This window comes from Apium graveolens, chromosome 9 (assembly GCF_009905375.1).
Source record: "Apium graveolens cultivar Ventura chromosome 9, ASM990537v1, whole genome shotgun sequence".
Taxonomy (NCBI): Eukaryota; Viridiplantae; Streptophyta; class Magnoliopsida; order Apiales; family Apiaceae; genus Apium; species Apium graveolens.
In genome coordinates, this window is record NC_133655.1 from 248,867,194 (window position 1) to 248,891,639 (window position 24,446).

The 24,446-nt window shown below is 32.8% G+C and overlaps 1 protein-coding gene across 1 annotated transcript; it reads left to right on the forward strand.

Annotated features, from left to right (window-relative positions):
• The first annotated feature begins 3,628 nt into the window (after positions 1 to 3,628).
• Positions 3,629 to 10,469, forward strand: LOC141684063 (mitochondrial import inner membrane translocase subunit TIM50). Its single transcript, XM_074488898.1, has 11 exons — positions 3,629 to 3,815; positions 4,187 to 4,486; positions 5,388 to 5,476; positions 7,237 to 7,273; positions 8,167 to 8,228; positions 8,368 to 8,481; positions 8,574 to 8,678; positions 8,780 to 8,878; positions 9,198 to 9,354; positions 9,478 to 9,580; positions 10,152 to 10,469. Exons 2-11 carry the CDS (start codon positions 4,228 to 4,230, stop codon positions 10,195 to 10,197), a joined length of 1,071 nt encoding a protein of 356 aa, XP_074344999.1. The 5' UTR covers positions 3,629 to 3,815; positions 4,187 to 4,227; the 3' UTR covers positions 10,198 to 10,469.
• Positions 10,470 to 24,446: the final 13,977 nt, after the last annotated feature.

A 24,446-nucleotide genomic window follows, 5' to 3' on the forward strand; every position in this document is an offset into this window, starting at 1 on the left:
ATTTATTAAAAATATGAAAGCAAGCAAGAAATAGGTATAAAAATATGCAAAAATATGTGATTATCAATTGCATACAAATATGTATATACAAATAAAATTATGTTATGTATACAACATGCATGTAAAATTTTGGTGCCCCATGTGAATGTGGTGTCCTACGCGCTTGTTTTGATCGCCTTATCCAATGGTAAGCCCCAATACTGGTTTATTTTAATGTAAACAACATAGCAATGAGGTGTACCAAGTGTATAAGCGTGTCAAGTCATGTTAGGTATGAAGTGCAACACGGGGGGTGGGGGGGTGGGGTGAATGTGTTTTCTTATTTTCTTGATTAATCTTTGAATGCTTATGGCTCTTGGAACTTAACAATTAGATAAATTTATAGTGATAAAAGACTGAATGTAAAGACACAAGTAATTTATCAAAAACTCACTTGATTTGTATTAAATCAAATTTGTTTGTGCTACAAATTTATGTTCTTGAAAATAAGAACTCTTCTACTTCTTTTGAGAGAATACAATATTTTCTTGATCTGTTCTGTTACAACTGAACTAAGTACCCGTGACATATTTTATAGATCAACATGCACGGTTTAAAGAACTTGCACTAAAATAGACTAACATATTTTTTAAAACTCATTTATCTGTCTATTTATAGTGCAACATATCTGTGTAGAATCTACTAGGTCTGACCCTCTTTTGTCCAGTTCATATTGGTCCTTGATCTTGCATTCTTCAAGCTGTATTTGCAGGCTTTTTAATTCAGTGATAGAATTGTTTGTTAACTGATAATCTTGAATCTTCATGTTGTCTGTATTCTAAATTTTAAAATTGTTTGTCGAGATCTCTTTTATTGTGTAGATATGTCACGTATCGATAAGTAAAATATCGATATCTTCACTTCTTGATATGTGTTATGGCTTGTCGAGGTTTCCAAATCTCTACAAGTAGATTGACTTATCGATATCTCTAGTTCTTTACATAAGATTTTGACTTGTCGATATCTCCAGTTCTCTACAAGTAGAATGACTTGTCAATATTTCTAGTTCTCTACATGAGCTTTTGACTTGTCGATATCTCCAGTTCTCGACATGCTGATTTACTTGTCGATATCTCTTGGGACTTTTTTACAGGCCATTTTTGACTTCTCGACGTACATCTCTATATTCCTTGATTTGTGACTTGTAGATATATGACTTAGAATATTTTTCCTAGAACAACATTATTCAACTCTAAGCCTCTACACTTCCTTTGAGGCATGATCATGATTGATCTTCTTCCAGAGTTTATTCCTTAGCTTGATGGCTGTTCACAGAAAAATCTTCCAGTCTAATCTGCTTAACATTTTTATAGACTCAATAAATACAAATACAAAATACATGGGATTATCATACAACCTATCCTCAGGGTCGTCAAGGTGATTTAGTCTTGTTATATACAGGCATACCTTGTACAACAAGTCACATTGCACTCATTAGCGTGAAATGTTGATACGTTATTATTAGTACTCAATATGAAATATAGATACACGACATGTGACTTATGTTATATCATGTCGAGTCACAACGTATTCATTAACATGAAATATCTTATCAGTTTACGTTGTTTTGTTATCATTCCTCTTAGGCGTATCATTGAAATTGGCATAAAATCAAAGTGAATAATATTACCATGTAACCCTATTAATTTATACATAGAGCATGCACAAATTGGGCAATTTTTATCAAGCAGCCTTACTAATTTAGAAAACCTTACTAATTTAGAAAATTATTATTAATAGGGTTGTTCAAGAAATAAATAGAGTTGAATTTTGACATAAACATGCCAAGTTAAACATTTGCTGACGAACCAAGTCAAACTGTATTTATTTATCATAACAAATATTTGTTGAAGTTTAGACTATATAACTAACAAGTCGAACATGAGTTGTTGGCGAAAAACAAGATGAATTGCGCATGCATTGTAATCGAACGAATAAATCCAACTTCTATTGACCCGCCTAAATAAAATTTTCTCCAACTCAATAACATCTAAACCTAAAGCATGCTCTTACACTCATTTATTCTCAAGTTCTCATCTTTGTATAACACGCCTAAATTTCTAAATTTCAATCCAGTTGTAAAATACACGTAATACAGACACATCACAATTCCCGTTTTTTATTCTTCTTCTTCTTTATTATTTTTTTTAATTTTAATTCGAATTAGAGTTGGGATGCGCTGCAACCGGCTATAGTAATTTAGGGTAACTTTTTTATATATATATAAAATCATGGTTCTTCAATTCTAAATTCTAGATTCTTCAATTTATTTTTTTGGAAATTATCTTTAAATAAGTATATGTTGGTCGTTGATTAATAACTTAATGTGTACCCGAATGCTGGTCCTAAATAAATTTTAGGGTGAAAAATAGTCCAAAATTTCCACATCTTGAAGTAATGGCCGAAAATATTACTCGACCACGCGAACTGAATAGTGTTTTGACAAAATACCAAGCCGCCTAACATTTTCTTGTTGCTTAGTTTTTTCTTCTATTTCACCCATAACGTTAGTATTACTAACATGTTTTATTTTTATTAATTTTTTTTATGTTAAACGTTACATTAAGTAGAATTTTGTACAAATTTTATTTATTTTCCATTAAATCGCTGTGTCTTTTATTAAAATTGTAATATTCTAAAACCTAAATGAGGAATTTTTGAATCTTAAAATATTAAAAATTGATAAATTAGACTCCGAAATTTGAATTAGAGATCGATTAAACCAGGGTTCAAGATTTAAATTAGAGTTCGAATCCTAGGGTTTAGGGCTGTCCCTAAACCCTGGATTAAATTAGGATTTTGGTTATATGGTTTAGGGGCTGAACCCTAATTCTAGACCCTAAATCGGTATATCTTTTATTAAAATATTTTTTAATATTTCTAAAACTCAAAACAGGATTAATCCTAAAATTTTAAAAATTATTAAATTATGTTACACCGTTAAATTAAATTATATCATTAATAGGTGTTTTCGGCCTCAAAATGACAAATAAGTAGTTTAAAATAAAGAAAAAAATAAAAGAAAGACACCATGCTACATCAAATAGTAAAACGATAAATCGCCTAGCATGAAATACATATATTAATATAAAAATGGGACAAAACGATACACGAGTTATCGTTTTGGTTGTTTATCAAAATGCTATACGAAATTTCCTGCTTAGTTATATTTTGGGTCTTAATTTTCAATAATAACATTTTGAATATTTTCTTACAGAAATTATGCCATTTTGGGCCTTTTATCTTCACATATTAATATAAATGTATGACTCATGAATTGTGTAAAAAATATGTGAATTGTAAATTTTAGTTTGAAAATACTTAGGATTTATATAATTATTTTTAAATTTTAAGGAATCAATTCCCATCTAAATGATTTTTAGTCAAATTAAGCAAAATTCGAATCACACACATTAGTAGCTCCAATTCGAGTTACAAATGAGCCGACTCGAACCTTAAATAGATCAAAATAGAGTTCGTTCGTTTACGAAATGGTCAATTTTCATTTTATTTCGCAGTAGCCAGCATGCATAAAAAATATTAAACATTTAGTATATTTTTAGTGAATAAGACAAGAAAAAGAAAAAGTCCATCCCAGTCAAAATCATTACATCTAACATGGCATTTTTGTCCAAATAATTTCCCCCTTTCTAAATCCCCTCCTTAAAACCCTACATCCCCATCGCTTCTCCGTCCAAACAACGCACAATCCGTTCCATCAAATCACCGCCGATCTATTATCTCCGTTACAACCTCGCCGGAACTTTCTCTTTCCGGTACACTCTCTCTTATTTTATACTTAACTCTCTCGTATTGTTATTTTAATTTATTTTTTTGACAGGATATTGTTATTTACTTAATTTTTATTAAATTGTAGTTATCATTTTTTAAAATGCTACTGCAAATTAACAAATCATGTTTATTACAATTTATATCGAGTATCTGTTACACGAATCAATTTTTACGCAGCTGACCTATAGACGAATTAACAACATATTAGTCATGCAATGTAGTTAATCATGTTTATTTCGATACGTATCGAGTAATTGCAAGTATAATATTTGGAAATAATTTAATTACGAAGTTTTTAAAAATTATTTTTTTGAGTATTTCAAGTTATATTGATTGAAATTACTTAATTATGCAGTTGTTAGATAGAAGAACTAAGGACAAGTTAGTGAGGCAGCAATGTCTGCTATATTTCGAGCTCGGTTACTTTCATCGATGTTGAAGAGAAACAATAACCGATGCTTTTCGACTACTGTTAATACGCCTAAAGAACAGATTGTTTCGTCCTCCTCGACTGTTGTTAACGAACACATAGCTGATCAAGTACCGCCTCCACATCCAGCTCCTGGGAAAACTGGATTTGCGACGAGGCTTCTTAAGTACGGTCTTATTGCTTCGGTTACTGGAGTCCTGGCTACAACTGGTTATGCAACTTATGGTACAAATGCCTCTTTGTGAAGAATTTCAAGATATTATTTGGCGTTTTTGTATTTATGACACGTTCTCATATCCATACGCATTTGGATTTGTTATGCTATGTTGGTTTAATTGCCTGAACGAGTTACTATCTTTTATGACCCAAAAAAATATGTTCTGAGAAAAGTAAAACAATAATTATATCACATCAAATCTTCGTTCGTTTTAGTAACTTAAAATTTAAAAAACAAATATTGTATATTATTATCCCCCTTATTTCCTGTATTTTGTCATGTAGATGTAGGCAGTAAATGCTATGCGAATATGTATGGTGCTCTTAATATGGGTTGAAATTGAAAATTATTGTTTATAAAAAAAGATGTCCTGTACATTAAAATTTAAATGCTCTTATATGTACGGACCACGGCGAAAGCCTGAAAGGAATATTGTTTAACAGTACACTCAATTTTTGAGTTGTTTATGTATTCCCTAATTTACGCTGAGAAAATTTGGAAGTACACTTTTTATCCACAAGGGGGATTTGAGGCCAGTGGCTATCGATGCAACCTAGTAAACTACTATATCTCATGAATGGAAGAGTATTTTAATTAAATCTGTTGCGAGTTTTGTCACAAAAAAGAGAATACAAATGATGTACACTAAAACTACAGCCTCTTTACTATTGAAGAATTTACTAAATAACATAGATGCTGCTTGTCACATCTTTTTTTTACCCTTGTGTTAACGGTAATATCAGGGATGATGTGACTAAGGTAAATTTGTGCTAGTATTTTGCAAAGAAGTTCACCTGTGTTGTATTTGTATCTATATTATATAACCAGTCTCCTTTATAGATAGTTAACATTTCTTTTGTTGAATTTTTCACAAAATCATTAACATTTCTTTTCCTTAATATTTCCCAGCATATACTATAGATGAAATTGATGAGAAGACCAAAGCCTTTCGTGCTTCTGCAAACGTTGCTCTACAAGATGATGGGTCAACACTCGGTGTGAGTATACTTTTTATATGTAGACTTACTTGATGTTTTTCATCATAATAGGTTATGCCCTTATAAGTAAGATGCAGTCCTTTTGCTCATGAAACAGTATCCGGCTATAGCAGAAAGTTTAAAATAGTCTGCAAGTGTTAAATCTTCATTTAAGGGTATATAAAGCATGAAATGGTTTTCAAGAAGTTGTTGGGCTGCCATTACTCCCAATGTAAAAAAAAACAAAGTAACCTTTTAGCTGAGAGTATACACATTGCTTTTTAGATTAGTCGGCCCCTAGACTGAGTGCATTCCATGATTAAATCCTCAAAAATTAGACATACCTACTTGTATTGATATTTCTTCATTGTCAGTGTGAGATTGCACTATATCCTACTCTATTTTTTTGACATCTAAAAGGACGATATAGCCCATGTAGGTCAGAGTCGTACTGCCATATTGATTTGGCAATAGGGATAAATTATTACGAAACTGGACAAAGTAATTATCACACTACTCCAAATCCACACATTATGCTCATCAGGTCTTGAAACATGATAAGTTCATAGGGACCGTGCTGATATTGATCATCGGATAATAATTCTGAGCAATGTGAATTGATTTGATGTCCAGCTTTCATTTATTGACTGGTAGCTTTGCAACTTGGTCCCTGAAGGTTTGGATTCTGGAACTAAGAAGCCCTTTATTTCCTTACTTCATTCTGCATTCAATAGAAGGGTTATATAATTAAGAAACACCTAATCTGTGCTTGATTTACCTGTTACAAATTATTCCAGAATATTTTGATGTTGGTGTATGTTATGATTTGATCACATTTCTTGAAGTACAGTCCTAGACCTAGACATAGTGTTGTCATTCTTATGGGTGGTCTTTTGGAATAATTCGAAAATCTGATCGAAGAATAGTCGTAGGCCTATATAGACGCGGAAATTTGGTATATCACACAGAATTTAGTGTTTGGGTTTAATTTTTTTGTACACTAAACACGAAAGTACATGAATAGGAAAACACACGATAGGTTTAGTGTCGGATACCGGATTTCACTTGGAGTACATGACACGACACTTAAGTAATATATTCATTGATAAATAACTAAATTTTTATGTAAAAAATTTACATTTATATGTAAAAAGTATACATATTTACAATTTCTTATAGAATTGTGTGTAAATATAAATATTTAATAATTTTTTATATAAAAATTTGCATAATCATATATATCATTAATATCTATATTTCAATTAAATTAAATTAACATTATTATTTAATATTTACGAAGACAACCCGAAAAGCCCGAAAAGTACATGACACGTTTCGAATCGGATATGTGTTTCAAATTAAATACACAAATCCAAAACAGATGGGATATGGATTTTACATTGAAGTACACAAAACACGAAAGTTGCTGCTGTTGTTTACGATTGACAGGTCTAACCCTTAACTTATGTTATTACTCCTATGGTAAACTTTCATTATTACAGATTAGAGTTGAACCTGTTGCATTGGCCTTGAGAATATGGAAGGAAGAAGTTTTTTTTATCATTGAATACTCGAGAAATGCCTAGGCAACTCCTAGTTTATTGAGTAATATCATTTTTCTACAATATTCTGGTATAATTGTGTATCAAGAGTATTCTGATATTATTTTGTGATCTGGAATATGTTGATTTAATTCTATTTCGTGAGCTGCAAGGAGTCCCTCATGCCAACTTGTATTTTTGGTTAGTTATAAATTTATTACATGTCACGTTTGTTTGCAGAAATTTCAAGCGATTGTTCAGTCTGCTGCAGTCACAGGTGAGAATGTTGTTACATTAAACTTATATCCAATTGAATTATTTTCTTGTTTTGACAATACTTTAAATTCACATTTTGCCTGTTTTACTTAGTTTGCATTACTATAAATATGTCAACCTTCATCATATGTATATGATCTATTGGATTTAGAAACTGATGTACAGCATACAAGAGAAACATAAAGTAGCCTTGAAATGATTTACTAGCACTTAGCAGAGTTGTACTTGCCCATAAATCTTACTGTATATGTTTACCTTTTATCAGTCGTTTCCATGTGAGTGAATTGCTAACATTTAGCAAAGAAATATGTAGCATGATAGTTCCGTAGTAGAGATAGAATTGAGAACCAACCATCAATAACATTCAACAGATTTCTAATCTGTAGTTTCTAAATATCTATTTGTTGCACGATACTGAAATTAGAGGCTTCTTCACACGATCACACACATGGAATTAGGTTCTTAAACATTTCTATTTGGTTATATCGAACAGTTGAACTGTCATACCTATCTCGGCATCTGGGCAATGAAAACTTGCCACAGTTTTGTATGCTGTCTGCACTCTGCAGACACTGGGAATGGTGCACGAGTATTTTCACTTTACATGGCGGATCCTCATAAGATCTATGCAATCTCAAAAACCAGCATGGTTGAATTTTCATTCTTCATATGTGAGTAGAAGATATGAGATAATAATTGATGTCTCTATTTAGGTGCAAGAGGTACTAACTTCAAATATAATTCAACTTCGTACTGCTTCCAATTTCCTTTTCTTGTCAACATTCTTCTTGCCATTTTTCACCTCCTACCTTACATGTTGTCCGTAATATTGTAAGTTCTGAACGATCTGTTTTTTCTAATAACTTGCACAACTATTTTTCTGTAACATCTCAGTTCCTGCCAAGTTACTCGAGGTTTACATAGACGGGAGGAGGTCAATTGAAGAACATGTTCGGGTTGTTACTGAATTTTTAAGATCATCATTTGGTTGCTGTATTAGTCTATTATTATAATATGAAATCAGGTTTTCAAATTATGGTTATAGTTTCTTGATTGCCTGACTATTTTAATTAATGGCATCTTATTTCATTCTAGGGGTTTACTGAACCATCTTCTGATAAGCTTCTTCCAGATTTGCATCCCATGGAGCAGAATGCATTTACGCTAGTACTGGATCTGAACGAGACATTGATTTACTCTGACTGGAAGGTACAAGGTCTATTTTACATGATGTATTCAATATCTCCGTTGTTTTCTTTTTATCTTTCTACTCTTCTTTATTTTTGAATGTGTGCGTGAAGCGTGACAGAGGTTGGAGGACATTTAAAAGACCTGGAGTTGATGCATTTCTGGAACATCTAGCTAAATTCTATGAAATAGTAGTATACTCCGACCAGCTAAATATGGTACGTTGATCAACACTCAACTCATGTTGTGTTACTGTGTGCTGTGATTTGTCTTGTTCTATGTATCATTGACAGTATCTGGAAATATCTGGAAAATGCAGTATGTCGATCCATCTGTTGAGAGGTTGGACCCGAACCACTACATAAGATTTAAGCTATCGAGGTCCGCTACAAAATATCAAAACCAGAAACACTACAGGGTAAGTATGTTTTAAACATTCATTTGTTTCTATGTGACACATCTATATCTTTAGGATTTTAAAAAACAAAACATAATCGAGAATTTTCAACCAAAGTTACATGTTCAAACTTCAATGCCACACTTCCCAGTTACAGACTTATCTATGCTTGTCGTAGTTTTAGAAAATCAATCTGCAGCTTTTGTTGAGCTCCTTGCAGTTTTAACTTCAATAAGACTAGATTTATAGCTCCAATATGTTTTAATCTCTACTAAATATAATGGTTTACTTGCCTTTAATGAATATAATGTTGGTGATATCATGTTGTTTTTTGGTGTAGGACCTCTCAATGCTAAATAGGGATCCATCACGGATCCTCTATCTGAGTGGGAATGCATTTGAGACTAGCCTTCAGCCAGAAAATTGTGTACCTATAAAGCCGTGGAAGGGTGAAGCAGAAGATACAGCACTGCTGGATATCATTCCCTTCCTTGAGTGTAAGTTATGCCACAATTTGATTCGAAAATTAAAGCGCATTGTCTGCTTCTCTCCGTGATGACCATATTTAGTCGACCACGAGACTTTGTTAAAACTTCACCAATTCCCTGATTTGGGTGCAGATGTTGCTACACACAGACCAGCTGATATTCGTCCTGTTCTAGCTTCATATAAAGGTCATGATATAGCCAAGGAATTCATTGAGCGATCGAAGGAGGTTCAAAAGTAAGTTGCTTGCTTGTATAGTGTATATGTATCAGCTTGCGGTTAATGCTCCGAAATCTGGCCATCTAGTATTCCACTCTTTTCTGGTGGTTTGCCTCATTTTTTTAGTTATATACCTGATTAATTTTATACCTGATTTTGGAGCCTTAAATTTGTATATGCAACTGTTCCCTTGTATAATTTGGTAATTTTGAGCCCCAGAGAAATCTTTTTCCTCTGACACTGGTTTTTTTCTGAATTGAATTACCATTTTTTGTTAATATTTAGTTTCAATTGTAGCTGTTTTCTTACGCCCATGTTAATGGACTGTTAGCAAAAGATAATTGAATAAGTTGGTTGATATTTCAACATTACTGAGCTTTACTTGTATGTCTCGTTAGCCTCTCATGACAATCATCTTAGTTCAGTTGATCACAAAGATGAGAAAGCTGCTGCTTTCTTTTTTAAAGAAGAAATCAAGAGAAGAAATAGGGGTTTTTATTATTTTTAGCTCGTTAATTTGCTTATGATTTTCCCTTGTCGTTTTACATATACTCGTGTTCATTAATAGTTGTGGATGTTGATGATGCAGAAAAATGCAGGGACAAAAGCAACAGGGAAGGCTTTGGCGGCGCTAAAATCAAATGATGTAGAATGGTTTCATTTTGAGGTGCCAAAAACAAAGGATGCCGAATCATTCAAGTTTTTTCTGAGGGCTGATTATTTGCTGGCGAATGCAGGATATAAAACATTAGGGAATTATATGTATCTGATGGAATCTTTAATAGTTCTAGCTCAACATGAATATGTGTTGAATCTTGTACTTCATTTATATTTGTTGTTAAAAGGTTCAGTTTTAATCCTAGGGATATTCTGTGTGGTATCAACGTAAAATTGGTTTTTCCCGTTAGTACCATATTTTTTTTGGCTTCTACCCGTGATAATCCTATCCATTTGGTTTTTCATGTTGGATACTCTGTGTTAAGTAAAATGTAATAGAATTGATTTCGGTTTAAAAAACAAATTATGTATTTGAATTCTTTGTTAAAAAAAAATACATAAAATATATTCTTCAATCATATAAAATGGAGTCGATATAAGTGAAATATTAATGGTCAAAGTTAAGTTATGAAGTTTAAATATATCTCTCTCATTTTAATTCTGTTTCACATGATTTAAATGTTCATTTTATATATTTTTTTCGAACATTGCAAATTTATAATTTGTTTTCAAGTCGGAAATTAATTCTATTATATTTACCTAACACGGGGATATTCGAAGTGAAAAACCAAATCTACGAAATTATTACAGGTAGAAGTTAACAAATCGACGATACTAACTGAAAAAGTCAATTTTATAGTGGTACCTTAATCTTATGATATAAAGAATTAAAGATATTATGTTGATATGTATATGTTCTAGGTGGTCTTGTTATAAGAGTTCGTCCTTTGGACTTTAGTCAGGGGAATCTAACTTTATATTTGTAAGATGACGGTCATTTCAAAGGCGATTTGGGTGAGCATATCAAAATCACCAGCTATTTGGCACGAGGCATGTTCAAAATGCTAATAAAATAATAATGTTATGGATTTGAAGTTTTCAAAGGTCATAATAGATTTTTTTATTAATGTGGTTTAAAATCACATTTATGAAAGGTATTTACACTATACAATAGTTTCATGCAAATTCAATTAATATAATATTAATTTTATAATAATTCTATTTTTTTTATATAATGTAAATGACATATACTAAACAATTATTTTTTTGTTATAAAGTTGTTATAAAATTGTTATAAATTGATCGATTCAAATAATAAAATTATTTGAAAATTAGCATAAATACTATTTTTTACATTATATTTAGATCCGTACGGTTGGATTTTTAATTTAATACTTAAATATTGTAATTTGAGTTGCATCAATAGAATTTTTTTCTAATTTTACTTTTAAATTCTCTTTTTACTAATAATATTTTAAAATGTGTGGTGTTTGTATGCTAAAAATGCGATAAATACTGATTTTGATGGAAGTATGTATTATGAGATTAATAATATTTAGGAAGTATGTATCGTGAGTTTAATGATCCAAGTTTGTTCAACTATTTTTCTTATATACATAAAGTGTAATACTTGCTATATACTCCCAGTCCCAACCATTTCTTTACGTTTTGATATCTTATCCAATTCTTTACATTTCAAAACTTCAAAACTTACTAGTAAATGAGTTCCATTACTTTCCCACTTTTTTTTACATTTTCACACCATTTTTACTCAATTATCTCATTTTTATACATTAAAAATCAATAAGTCATACTATTTCACTCACTTTTCTTTTTCTTTTTTACTATTTTATACATATTTTTTTATTTTTGTGCTCAAACTAAATATAAACAATTGACCGGAACGAGGGTTTATAAGTTAGTTTGCTCATTAATATATTCAATATAAAAGTTGATATAGGTGAAACTCAGTTCAAAATATTGGGGACGACCGATGGATAGCCGTGTCACTAAGTTCATTAATAATCAAGCAGTCTTAAAACTATCGAGACTTGTGTCTTGGACATATAATTTAGATTTTGAACTTCGAACATTTATTATATGTGTCCTGAATTATTTATGTATTAATTTTTGAATAATTAGATTTTTAAATATTTATTCTAATAAATTTTACGGGTGGGTGAGAATCGAATTTAAAATTAGAAATAACAGAAAATCCCTTTATCGAACATTATTTTTATCTTGTTATATGCTTTATAAAATTTTAGTTCAAAAAGAAAAACTGAGTGCCTTTTTGTTTTGATCAAATTTACATCATCACATGTATTCCCATTTTTTTGTTTTTCAATTTTTTTCTGCAACTTTACAAATGTTAAATCCAGAGCTTATATTTAAGTTCTGCAGCAATTTTTTTTAAAAAAAACAGGTTTGCCCTTACTTAATACATAAATATACATATATCTCAAGCACGTCTTTTATGTCAATTTCTAATCAGGAATCCCAAATTTTTATTCTTAATTGTATTTATAACAATACGGAGTATGAATTTCAAGCAAAATAATCTTCAAACTTCTGAAAATTCACGGATAGAAGCAAATTTTACATCTTTCACTTTTTATACTTTAAGAAGATGTTTGGATTACTTTTGATTTAATGAACATGAAAATTAATTGATTAGAATAGTTAGTAATGAGAATTTGAGATGGACAAAAGAAATTAATTTTGAATAGAAATTAGAAACCAAATATTTTTTTTAAAAAGATTAATTCAAAATATAACACATATGATTTGAAAATCGATCATTGAGAAATGTAGAAAAATACAGTGAAATTGAAATTTAGAAAAAACTTACGATTTGACGGGTAAAATCAAATTAAAAACGGAGGGGAAAGCTGAAATTGGGTGTGGAAGGGTGCACAGCAGTTGGGTGGGGTGATTCAGGATTGATCAAATACAAACTAAAATTAAAATGAAAATTAGGAACCAATCTAAGCCATTAGATCTATCTAATTTAATGGTTCCCTAAATCACTCCACCCTGCACCCTCCCACACCTAATTTCAGCTTTCTCCTCCGTTTTTAATTTGATTTTTCCTGTTAAACCGTAAGTTTTTTTTAAAATCCAATTTCACTGTATTATTCTACATCTCTCTAGGATCGATTTGCACACCATATGTGTTATATTTCGAATTAGTTTTAAAAAAAATATTATTTGATTTTTAGTTTTTATTTTAAATTGATTTTTATTGAAGTGACCCATATATATATATTACAATATTTATAATATTTATATATGTGAATATAAAATTTCTATAACTGACAAAGGTATGTAATTATAAACTACACACTGTTTACAAACATGATGTATATAATTGGAATAGTCTAATTTGCTTCCACAGGGATGAGAAAAATGTTAAGACCGGAGACAAAGTCTTTAAACAGTGATGCTGGAAGGCATTTTAGTAAAAATGTCAGCAAATTGGGGACGTGCACGACCCAAACATGTCCAAGTTGTACCTTGTTCTCACGAACAAAGTGAATATCGATCTCAACATGATTTGTTTGCTGGTGTTTAATACTCTCTCCGTTCCAAAATGATGTTCATATATTGACTTTCGGTACTGTTCACGTTAAGCGATTAACTACTAATTTACGTCTAATCTATAATATCAAACATAGTCATGAGTGATCTCGTTGGATTCGTATTTATCAGTACTTTAATACAGTGAAATTTTTATATTTAATACTAATACGAATTTAAAGATATTAACGATCAAAAGTATGCATTGGCAAACGTGTCCAACACAAAGAGAAAACGTTTTTGGGGACGGAGGGAGTACCAGTAAGATATACGACGCTGACATTACCATAATAAATTATGGTAGCCTGACGAGTGCACAATGTAGTTCATATAACAAGGAGCGGAGCACGTGTCGTTTCCGCTAGGGGTGAGCAAAATAAATCAAAAAATTTAAACTGAGCCAAAAAATGGAAAAATCAAATTGAAAAGAAACTGAAATCGAAAAAATTTGCAATCGAACCGATATAATGATTAGGTTACGGTTTCACTTTTACCCTCAAAATCGAACCGAAAAATCGAACCATTTATAATATATATTTTATTTTATTAACATTATTTACATATAATTAATTATTAAATATCAAGTATACATCAGAATTTTTTTTATTAAACCATTGATGGGATATATATACATAATTTTAGATACGGTTAAATGGTTAACCGTGTCACTAGTAGTCAAAATAAACCTATGTGCCCGCAAAAATTGGCTCTGTTGGTTTAAGAGGGGATAACTATCCTCTTTGTTATATGTTCAAATCCTACGAAAGAAAAATTTATGATTATGCCTCATGAGTTGAGTCAGAGTCTGTCGCTTAAAATGCGATTTACCTTCGTTCACGTGGTTTACGGGCTATTGTGTGAGCTCGTGAGATTTACCCAGTACGGGGAACGGTGCTGGTTCCCTGCGATCAAAAAATCCCACCGTTGCTTGTATTTTTTTCTTTTGCCAATTTATTGCTTCTCTGCGCGGGTCCTACTTACTCCTTTATTCATGTTTATGTTCATGTACAGCAGCATGTCTGATAGTCTTTCGGAAATATAGTTGTGTTATATCACAAATTAATGTAATTAATTTATTCTCTAAATTTCTAGATTATAAAAGTGAGGGGCTATATACTGTGGTAAAAATTTCATATCATTATATTATAATTTTAGTTTTAAAAATTTAAATACAGACAAACCCAAAAATGACATACAGTTAATCAAACTGAAAAATCCATCCGCACGGTTCGGTTACGGTTAATAGGTAAAAATCGAACTGAATCGACATGAACAGTTTGGTTACGGTTTTCGGTAAAATTCGAGCCGAAACGATCCGCGCACACTGCACACCCTAGTCTCCGCAACTGCATTTGAAATAGCACAAAATTTCGCCTCAGCACTAGTACGGGAGACCGTAACTTGACGTTTTGAAGATCAAGAAAGAAGGTTAGGACCTAGAAAGAAGGTTAGGACCTAGGAAGACATATTATCGAGAGATTGAGCGGCATGTGTTGGGAAGCCTCCGCAATCAGTGTCAGAAAGGCCATCAATGATGTCTTTGATGTTGTATAAAGAGAAATTCCATGATTTAGTGTGCATTGGAGGTAGCGTAAAATACATTTAGGGGAGGACATGTGGGATCTCTTGGGTCATACACGAACAAACAAACGGGTGAAGTGAGATACTATAAGGCCTCGTCATTCGTCAAGCCATCGATAAAGTGTATGATCAGGAATACAGAGACTAGAAGTGAGGGAAAGAAACACTGTGTGTCAGCAAAAGTACTACAAGGCTTACATGATGTCATATTTGGCTGCCGCAAAATTTCCGTGGAAAAATTTAAGTTGATATTAAAACAAACCTCCAGGGGTGCGAGAAAAGAAAATCCCAAAAAAATAGTGCAGATCGCCCAGATCTTTCATAGAAAATTCTTGACTGAGATGTTTGATAATCGGTTGCATAATATCGGATGAAGAAGCAGTAAGAACAATGTCATCAACATACAACATAATATAAACAAGTGAGGAATCCCGATGGTACATAAATAGAGAGGTGTCTGAACGACTACTAATAAAGCCCATGGTTGTCAGATGAGTGGAAAATTGTCGATATCAAGCATGTGGAGCCTATATTAGGCCATATAATACCTTTTTGAGAACACAAACACCATTAGAATGAGAGGGATCAATAAATTTGGGAGGTTACGCACAATACACAGTTTCATTAAGGAGCCCATAAAAAATGCATTTTTGACATTAAGTCGATGAATAGGCCAAGATCGAGATAATGCAAGACTGAGGACTGTCCTAATTGTTGTTGGTTTAACGGCCGGACTAAACGTCTCATCAAAATTAATTCCAGGTCATTGGGTAAAAGCCTGAACAACCCAACGGGCTTTGAACTGTTCTAATGAACTTCCAGCTTTAAATTTATGCTTAAAATTCTATTTTCCGCTAGTAACATTAATAAAAGGGGGACAAGGTACAACATCCCAATTGTATCATTCTAAACAAGAGCATTGTATTCTTCCAACATAGCAGAGTACCAGTTATAAGGCTTGACAATACGCTTTTGGAATCAGTGATATCGATGGTTTAATGATTGTGGTATTGAGAGAAAAAGGTAGTTTTGGTTTTAAAGAGCCTGTCTTACTACGGGTAATCGTAGGGTGGATGGAGTGATTTGGACGAGGAGGTGCAGGGAAATCTAGGGATGAGGTAGTAGGTGATATATATGATGGTGGATTAGATGGATGTAAAGAGGGGGAGAGATGTGATGGAGGTAATTGTGATGTGTTAGGGAAAAGGATGAAAATGGGTGATATGATAATATTTGTGACGCCCTCCAAATCCGGGGTCTAGATTTGGGGGTCACTATACGATAAACCACAACATAATAGACACATCGGAATAAAATAATAAATATGACCTCTTGCATGCATTTGGATCGATCACATATTATAGTATGAAACAAGCACTAATACAAATCAACTGTTATTACAACCCATAAGTCTAATTAGTTTTACAGACTATTCAAATTTTATTACAAACCTCTAGGCTAGACAAACGTCCCAAAACAGTCTACCTGGAAAACATACCAACCTATTTACAAGCACACAACTCTTGGTCAAATTTGAGACTCAAGCCTGCTCTGACTTAGATGAAAGATCATAATAATAAAAAAGTATGAGCGAAGAAATGCTCAGCAAGTGGTATGTAGTTTGTCAGTGAACAACAATAACAATATTTGAGTAAAACCAGAAGCTGATATAAACTTTAAAGTTTAAGCGATATTTTAACAAAACACAATTATGCACTATGCTATTCTTGATGATCAGTCATGAAACAGCACCGGTATCCCGCAACCATACCGTAAAATATAGGTATCGGTATCCCGCAGCCATACCGTACCTATTGTATATCTATAAAAAGGCATATACTCGCCTTGCAAGATATTACACTTTCGTATAATAGCTCACGCTGGACCGGTGCCTCGGCCTCTTACGCTAACCAATAACCAATTCATAAAACAATTTTGATTAAATGAGTCATATCAATGACATTCTTATATATTTAACTACCCATTTCACATGGTCTGAAGTTATCTCGACAACTGATGGGGAAATAACTAGAACAAATAGTTATTCGCTAATCTCATCGCAAAGTTTCACTGTATAGAGTATATCTGGATAACAAAGTTATTCACTATCTATCGAATCAAAAGATTTGTTCTAGCAGAATGATTGCTAGAATAAAAGAATTCCAATAAACATATGACTATTGGTATCCAATGCACTACCAGAGCATTTATAAACAGTTCTAATATTTTGAATATGTAAAACAATAAGCTATTCTGAATTTAGAATAGGGGAGAAATATTTCCTGGTATACTCGATATCTTCTCACTATAACTCTGGCTTACAACTGTTGGCTACTGACTCCGTCTAACACTTGACTGCACTCCTTGCTATTCGATTCTATAAATAAAAGGACTATCTTAATTAACAGAATCAAACTCAATTGACGTAACTATACGTCTTTACATCTATCCAATCGTTTATAACTGATTATGGCATTTTAAACCGTAAACAGATAGCATGCATGTCACATAGCACGTAATCATTTTATTCGTATAACACGTAATCACATATTTTATGTAGCACATAAGTCAGATCGTCAAAAGATAGGTCTCAGTACGTTCAGAATTTAAATCGGGTCAATAATTGTATTCATCGATCAGATACCGACTCGGAATGACTCGCAAATCAAATGACCTTTCTATACTAAAGAGATTAGGTCTCAAAAGAATTTTTATTGAAAGCGTAATATTTTTCTGAGTCTATACGCGTCCGTTTCGTATTAAACGGACGAAAGATTTATTTATTATGAATAAAATAAGAAATAAATAGAATTAAATAAATTAATAATAATATTAATTGATTTTTAAATACCATAATATAATTTTTAAAAGGTTAAAAGTAATTTTTAGGAATTATTTGAATTAATTATAAATAATTTACATTTTATTTAACTATTTATAAATAAAATCAATTGATTAAATGATTTAATCAATTAATTAAATTCATAAATAATTAAATAAAATATATCATATATAATTAAATCAAATTGGATTTTTGAACATAAAAAAAGAAAATAATTTTTGGAATTTAAAATAATTAGGTAAATAATTTCTAGGATTTAAAATAATAATCAAATGATTTATAAAAAAAGAAATGATTTTTAGAAATATAAATGAATTTTGATTAAAAATTAGAACAGAAATTTCAGAAACGCGCAGTTAGAACATGAACGGCCGGAATTTTGATCAAACGGCGGACTTGGCTGGTGGGGGAACTACCGGAAGGGACGCCGAAGTGGACTATCACGTCGCCGGAAACTAGATTTTCCAGATTCCGGCCGACGTCCGGCCAAACTCCTGTGGGCCAAATACCCTCCAAACCGGTTCGTTTTTGATCGATTTCCACCCCCAATTCACTCAGTACAAACCCAGCAACCCAGTTATGGCCATCACATCCCGGAAACATTGCCAGAATCATATTTTTCGACCAAATCAAAAATCCAGTTCAAGCTTATTTAGCAATTAAATAATGCAAATAAATGATGAAATCGACTCCTTAATTCATGTTAAAACTATCTATAACATCAGAATCAATCAAAAACCCTCACAAATCAAAATCGAATTTCAAGATCAAGAACAAAATTTCGATTTTTACCAATATTCCACCTCAGATTGTGATGTTAATATTAACAGAAAGGGCTTGAAACAAGGATCAATTTGGTTATTAGAACGTTTGATTTGGTTTCCTGGACAACCCAAAATCATCAATCATAGTGATGCTCAAGAATTTTACCCCCAAATATGTTCTTGATCTTTTGTTTTTAATAAAAATAAAAATGAAATAAAAAGAAATTAAGCTATTTATATTAAACATAAATTTACACCCCTAAAATCAATTAAGGGTGTTTTATCCCTTAACTAAAATAATAAGGCCCCAAAATAATAATTATGGGGAATAATTTTAAAAGTAATAAAATATAAAATTTCTATCGAAATTCTCCAAAAATTGCGAATAATTAAAAAATACAAAAATATTGGGTATTTGAAATACGAATGGTTCTATAAAAATACAAACGTGAAATTTGTGGGCTTTGACGTCTCGGTGGGGTCCCGATCCGTTAATTTTTGAGACATCGAAACGATTCCTAAATTAACAGAAAACCCCGAAAATATATAAAATACTATCAAACGCGTATAAAATGAGTACCTCGATAAAGACGCAAATAAATACGAGTCCAGATTTCAGATCGATTCATATAATTGCAGTTTAAACACATATTAATCAATCAAAAAAATTTCTGGTCCACCCGGGAACACAAATAACAGTTATAACATTTAATATCATGGAAATAATCATTTTAAACTCATAAAACACATATTTATTTAATTATTTAACACAAAATATTCACATAATTTTCCTGGATATTACATCCTTCCTCCCTTAACAGGATTCTGTCCTCAGAATCAGCCTAGGAAAACAAGTGAGGATATTTGGATCACATTTCGCTTTCCAACTCCCAAGTAGATTCTTCAACCTTAAGATTCCTCCACAAGATTCGCACTAAAGACACATGGTTATTCCTAAGAACTCTTTCTTTCTTATCTAAAATCTGCACTGGTCGCTCTACAAAAGACAAATATGGTTGAATCTCGATTGGCTCGTACTCTATCACATGATTGGAGTCAGGAAAATAGCGCTTCAACATTGACACATGGAACACAATGTGGATATGTTGCATGTGAGGTGGTAAAGCTAACTCGTAAGCGACCTTTCCCACACGCCTCAAAATCTCAAAAGGACCAACATAACGCGGACTCAGCTTTCCTTTCCTCCCAAATCTGGATAAACCTCTCCAAGGTGAAATCTTCAATAGCACTGCTTCTCCAACATCAAATTCCATATCCCTCCTCGCAGGATCAGCATATTTGCGTTGACGATCTTGAGCTGCCACTAATCGTTTTTGAATGAGTTCTACTTTCTTTTTCGTCTGCTGGATCAGTTCTGGACCCAAAATTTTTCTCTCACCAACTTCATCCCAACAGATTGGAGATCTGTATCTTCTCCCGTACAAGGCTTCGTAAGGCGGCATTCCAATACTGGCATGATAACTGTTGTTGTAGGAGAATTCAATCAATGGCAAATGTTCGTCCCAACTTCCTTCAAAATCTAGAGCACACACCCTTAACATATCTTCTATAGTCTGAATTGTCCTTTCACTTTGACCATCTGTCTGCGGATGATACGCGGTACTCATATTCAGCTTTGTTCCGAGACAATCTTGAAAACTTCTCCAAAATCTTGAATTAAATCGAGGATCTCTATCTGAAATTATGGATACTGGAACTTCATGTCAAACCACAATTTCCTTCAGGTATAACCGAACCAATTTATCCAATAAGTATCTCTCGTTGATAGGAAGAAAATGTGCTGACTTAGTCAATCTGTCAATAATAACCCAAATAGCATCATGATTTAACTTGGTCCTCGGTAATCCAACTACAAAATCCATCACAATATGTTCCCACTTCTATTCTGAAATGTCCAATGACTGTAACAATCCACTGGGCCTTCGATGTTCTGCTTTGACTCGCTGGAAAGTGTAACATCTACTTACCCATTCAACAATTTCTTTCTTCATACTCGGCCACCAAAAGTTTTCTCTTAAGTCTCTGTACATCTTCGTACTTCCGGGATGAATTGAATATCTGGAGTTGTGAGTGTCTCGAAGAATTTCATCTTTCAGTTCAGCCACATTGGCTATCCATATTCTACAAGAAAATCTTAAGATTCCTTTATCATCCTTTTGACTCCCTCTCTCTTCTCTTGTCAACTCTTCTTGTTCATGTCTCATTATTTCTTCTTGACATCTTCTTATTTTCTCCAACAATTCTGGTTGAAAAGATTGTTTAGTTTTTTCTAAATTTGCTTAGTTTTTGTTCTCATGCATCAGAATTTATGATCAGTGTTTACAGATTATTTTATCTTCATGTAATCTGTGCTTAAATTGAAATACATTAAATGCTGATTGTTATCTGATGTGGATCTATATACTCTGATAGTGATTTGAATGTTCTGTGACTATTCAATCCAATGAGAATTACTGTGCTAGATACTGACCTAGTAGTCTTTAACATACTAGAAATCCCATGTTTGAATTAGTTGTTTATGTGGAAATTCATTAACACAAGCAAAATATGATTTTGAGCTTAGTCAAATTTACTTTGTGTATCTTATTACTAAGTCACAAACTAGATTCTTGCTTCTTATCTGTCAAATTCTGATGTCAGTAAATCTTAAGGATGAACTAAATGCTGATAAGCCTCACTTATCTAAAGAAAAGAAAAGAAAATTAAAGTCAGGTACTCCTTTAAGATCTAGAGTAAATATGTGGAAGGGAAGACCCAAGTGCATTGCTGGTATTAAGTTATATGCATTAGAAAAGCAAATAAATTTTCTTGGTGATTTTTCACATTCTCTGATTACTGGAGAAATACTCTGATAATAGCATAAATTCTGATAGCACTTATGACTCATTTACACTGAGAAGCCACTGTGAAAAAGAATTATAAAAGATGCATAAATTGAGCACAAACAGTTAAGGTGGACTCATGCACAAATTTATCCTATAGTAGACTTCATTATTAATGACAGATTTTAAGCACTTTTCTTAGTTATGACTTATTTCTAAGATGTACTGAAGTTTATCAGACTGTAATCTTTATCTGATATTCTGCTAATGCACACACTCTCACTCCATATGAATAATAAAAATTTATGTGGTGATTAAGTTGTTTTTGACAAACAGTTAAGTGTCATATGCATAAATTCTGAGGAAAATTTCTGATGGAAGTTCTGATAATTCAACTCTGAAGAAACAAGTCAGTATTTGTATAAAGAATCACAGAAATAGACATTCACTTTTTGAGTACAGAAGCCATGTTCAGATGACTGTTAAAATCTGATAATAGTCAAGTTCTGATATTAAATTCTGATGGAAACTCTGATGCTTACGTGGCATTATTTTTTTTACTTGACTTATTTAGGGTAAATACTGTAACAATCATATTTAATCAGAATATAATTAGGTGAGATAAAAATAGTCATAATCATTTGGGTTAGTGGTAAACGTGTTTGTCTTGAAAAACTGCATGTACACGTTAATTATTGCTTATTTCTCGTGCTCGCTAACTCTGCTTTAACTATTTACTGGCTGACAGGTGTACAAGTGTTAGTTTTACTTCTAAAAAGGACTGTTGAGTGGAGAGAGTATATATATGGGAGTTAAAAGATTTTCTAATCTTTTACCTACTTTTCTATTCTTAATCTCTCTTATCCTCTCTCTCTCTAATATTCTCTGAAGCTTTTTCATACAGGACTTTTATCAAACACCTTGTGCACAATATATTTTCTCACTTATTTCTTACAGAAATGACACCAAAAGATATTGTTTTCAATGGAGCGAAGTTTGTTCCCAACAATTATTTGGCTATTCTCAGCAAGAGTGAAGCCCCATCAGATCTTCATTTCGTTCAGGACTTTCTCGCTAACTCTGAGATAGGTTATGCACTGAACCAACCAGACACATTCTCAGGAACTCAAATGCTGGAGTTCTGGAGGTCAGGCGTGTATGATGATGGTGATGCCAATGGGTCCCCAAGCATTGTCTTTACTACAGGGGAGGATGCCCATGTGGTGACTTTGGCCACAGTTCGACAAGCACTCCATCTTCCAGAAAACTGCACATATTCAACAGTTGAAGAACCAGTTCTTCAACAGCTAATGGCCAATCTGGGCTATGAGAAAACTCTGGCGAAGCTAGGACAGTTAAAGAGGCCCCACATAAGGAGGGAATGGAGTTTCTTCTTCGACTGCATCACCAAGACTTTTGCAGATAAGTGTTCAAATTTTGATGCAATCCCAATTCCCAGTCAACAAATCGGGTATGCTCTCATAAATTAAACTCATTTTGATTATGCAAATGTTGTTTTAGGCTTTATTGGGGATAGGATGACAGAAGATAGAAATACTGTATATTTTGCTAGATTCTGTTAGCTTATTTATAGTTCTTGTTGTTCTGATGCACCCCAATTAGCAAATGATTTAATTGAACCATTTAAGCTTGCTAAGAGAGCTTTTACTGACCTATTATCTACTGATAATAAGAAAACTATTTTGAGACCCCTCCAAATTTCCCTATCAGTCAAACATTTTTTGGTAAATTCTGTTCCAGCCACCTACACTGCCTTATATCCTGATGTTCAACCATCCCAACCTCCATTAGAACCTCCAACCACTACACAACCAATCACTTCTCAACCACAACCACAACCTACCATCAGGATATATTTCAAACCAACACAGTCATCTTAACGTCAACCATCAGCACATACCATCAGACCTTCACCTTCCAGGACAAAGAGGACAAAGTCTGTTCCTCAGCCTTCATAAAAGAGAAGGAAAATGATTCTCAGGGATGAATCTGATAGTGAAAAGGAAGCACATGCTCATGCATCATAACCTGTGACAGTTGAAGCTGAGAATGTCACTTCTCAGAAAGAAACTGCAGCTCAAGATTCTGATACCTTGAAGAGAAAGAGAACTGCTAGTTCGGATGCTCAAGCAACTCCTTCATTGGCAAGGAGATTGAAGAAAATGAGGGCTAAGAGACATTTGGATAAGCCTCCATCAGAAGATACTAAAGAAGCTGAGGAAGAAGATCAGGAATCTCTGATCTCAAAAGAGCCAATTATCACTGAATCTCTGCCACCTCCAGCTAAAGACAAAGACACTGTTCATGATACAGTAATTACACCTCCAGTCTCTCCTCTTCATGAAGATATAACAGTTGAAGATTCAGGCTTAAGTTCTGAAATTGACATCAATAGGCTGCACATTCCAACTGTTTTTTATCTGGAAGCTCCAACATCAGCAGCTCAGCCATCTCAAGTCAACTCTCCAATCTTAAATGCTGAGGTACCATCTACACCAACAACACCAATTCTGGAGATAAATTCTGATACTCACAGAGGTGTGGAGTGGACCAAGAAGTGGAATGATTATGATTTCATTCCAAGCTCTAAAGTTCTGACATAGCACATTTCTAAAGCTGATGAGCTTGTTATAAATTCTAATTTCAAGAGACAACTCAAAATTACAGCTCTATCTACCAAGAACCTTCAAGGTCTACACTCACAAACTCAAGAAAAGGTTGACAAACTTCTAGAAAAGGCTAAAAAGATGGATATG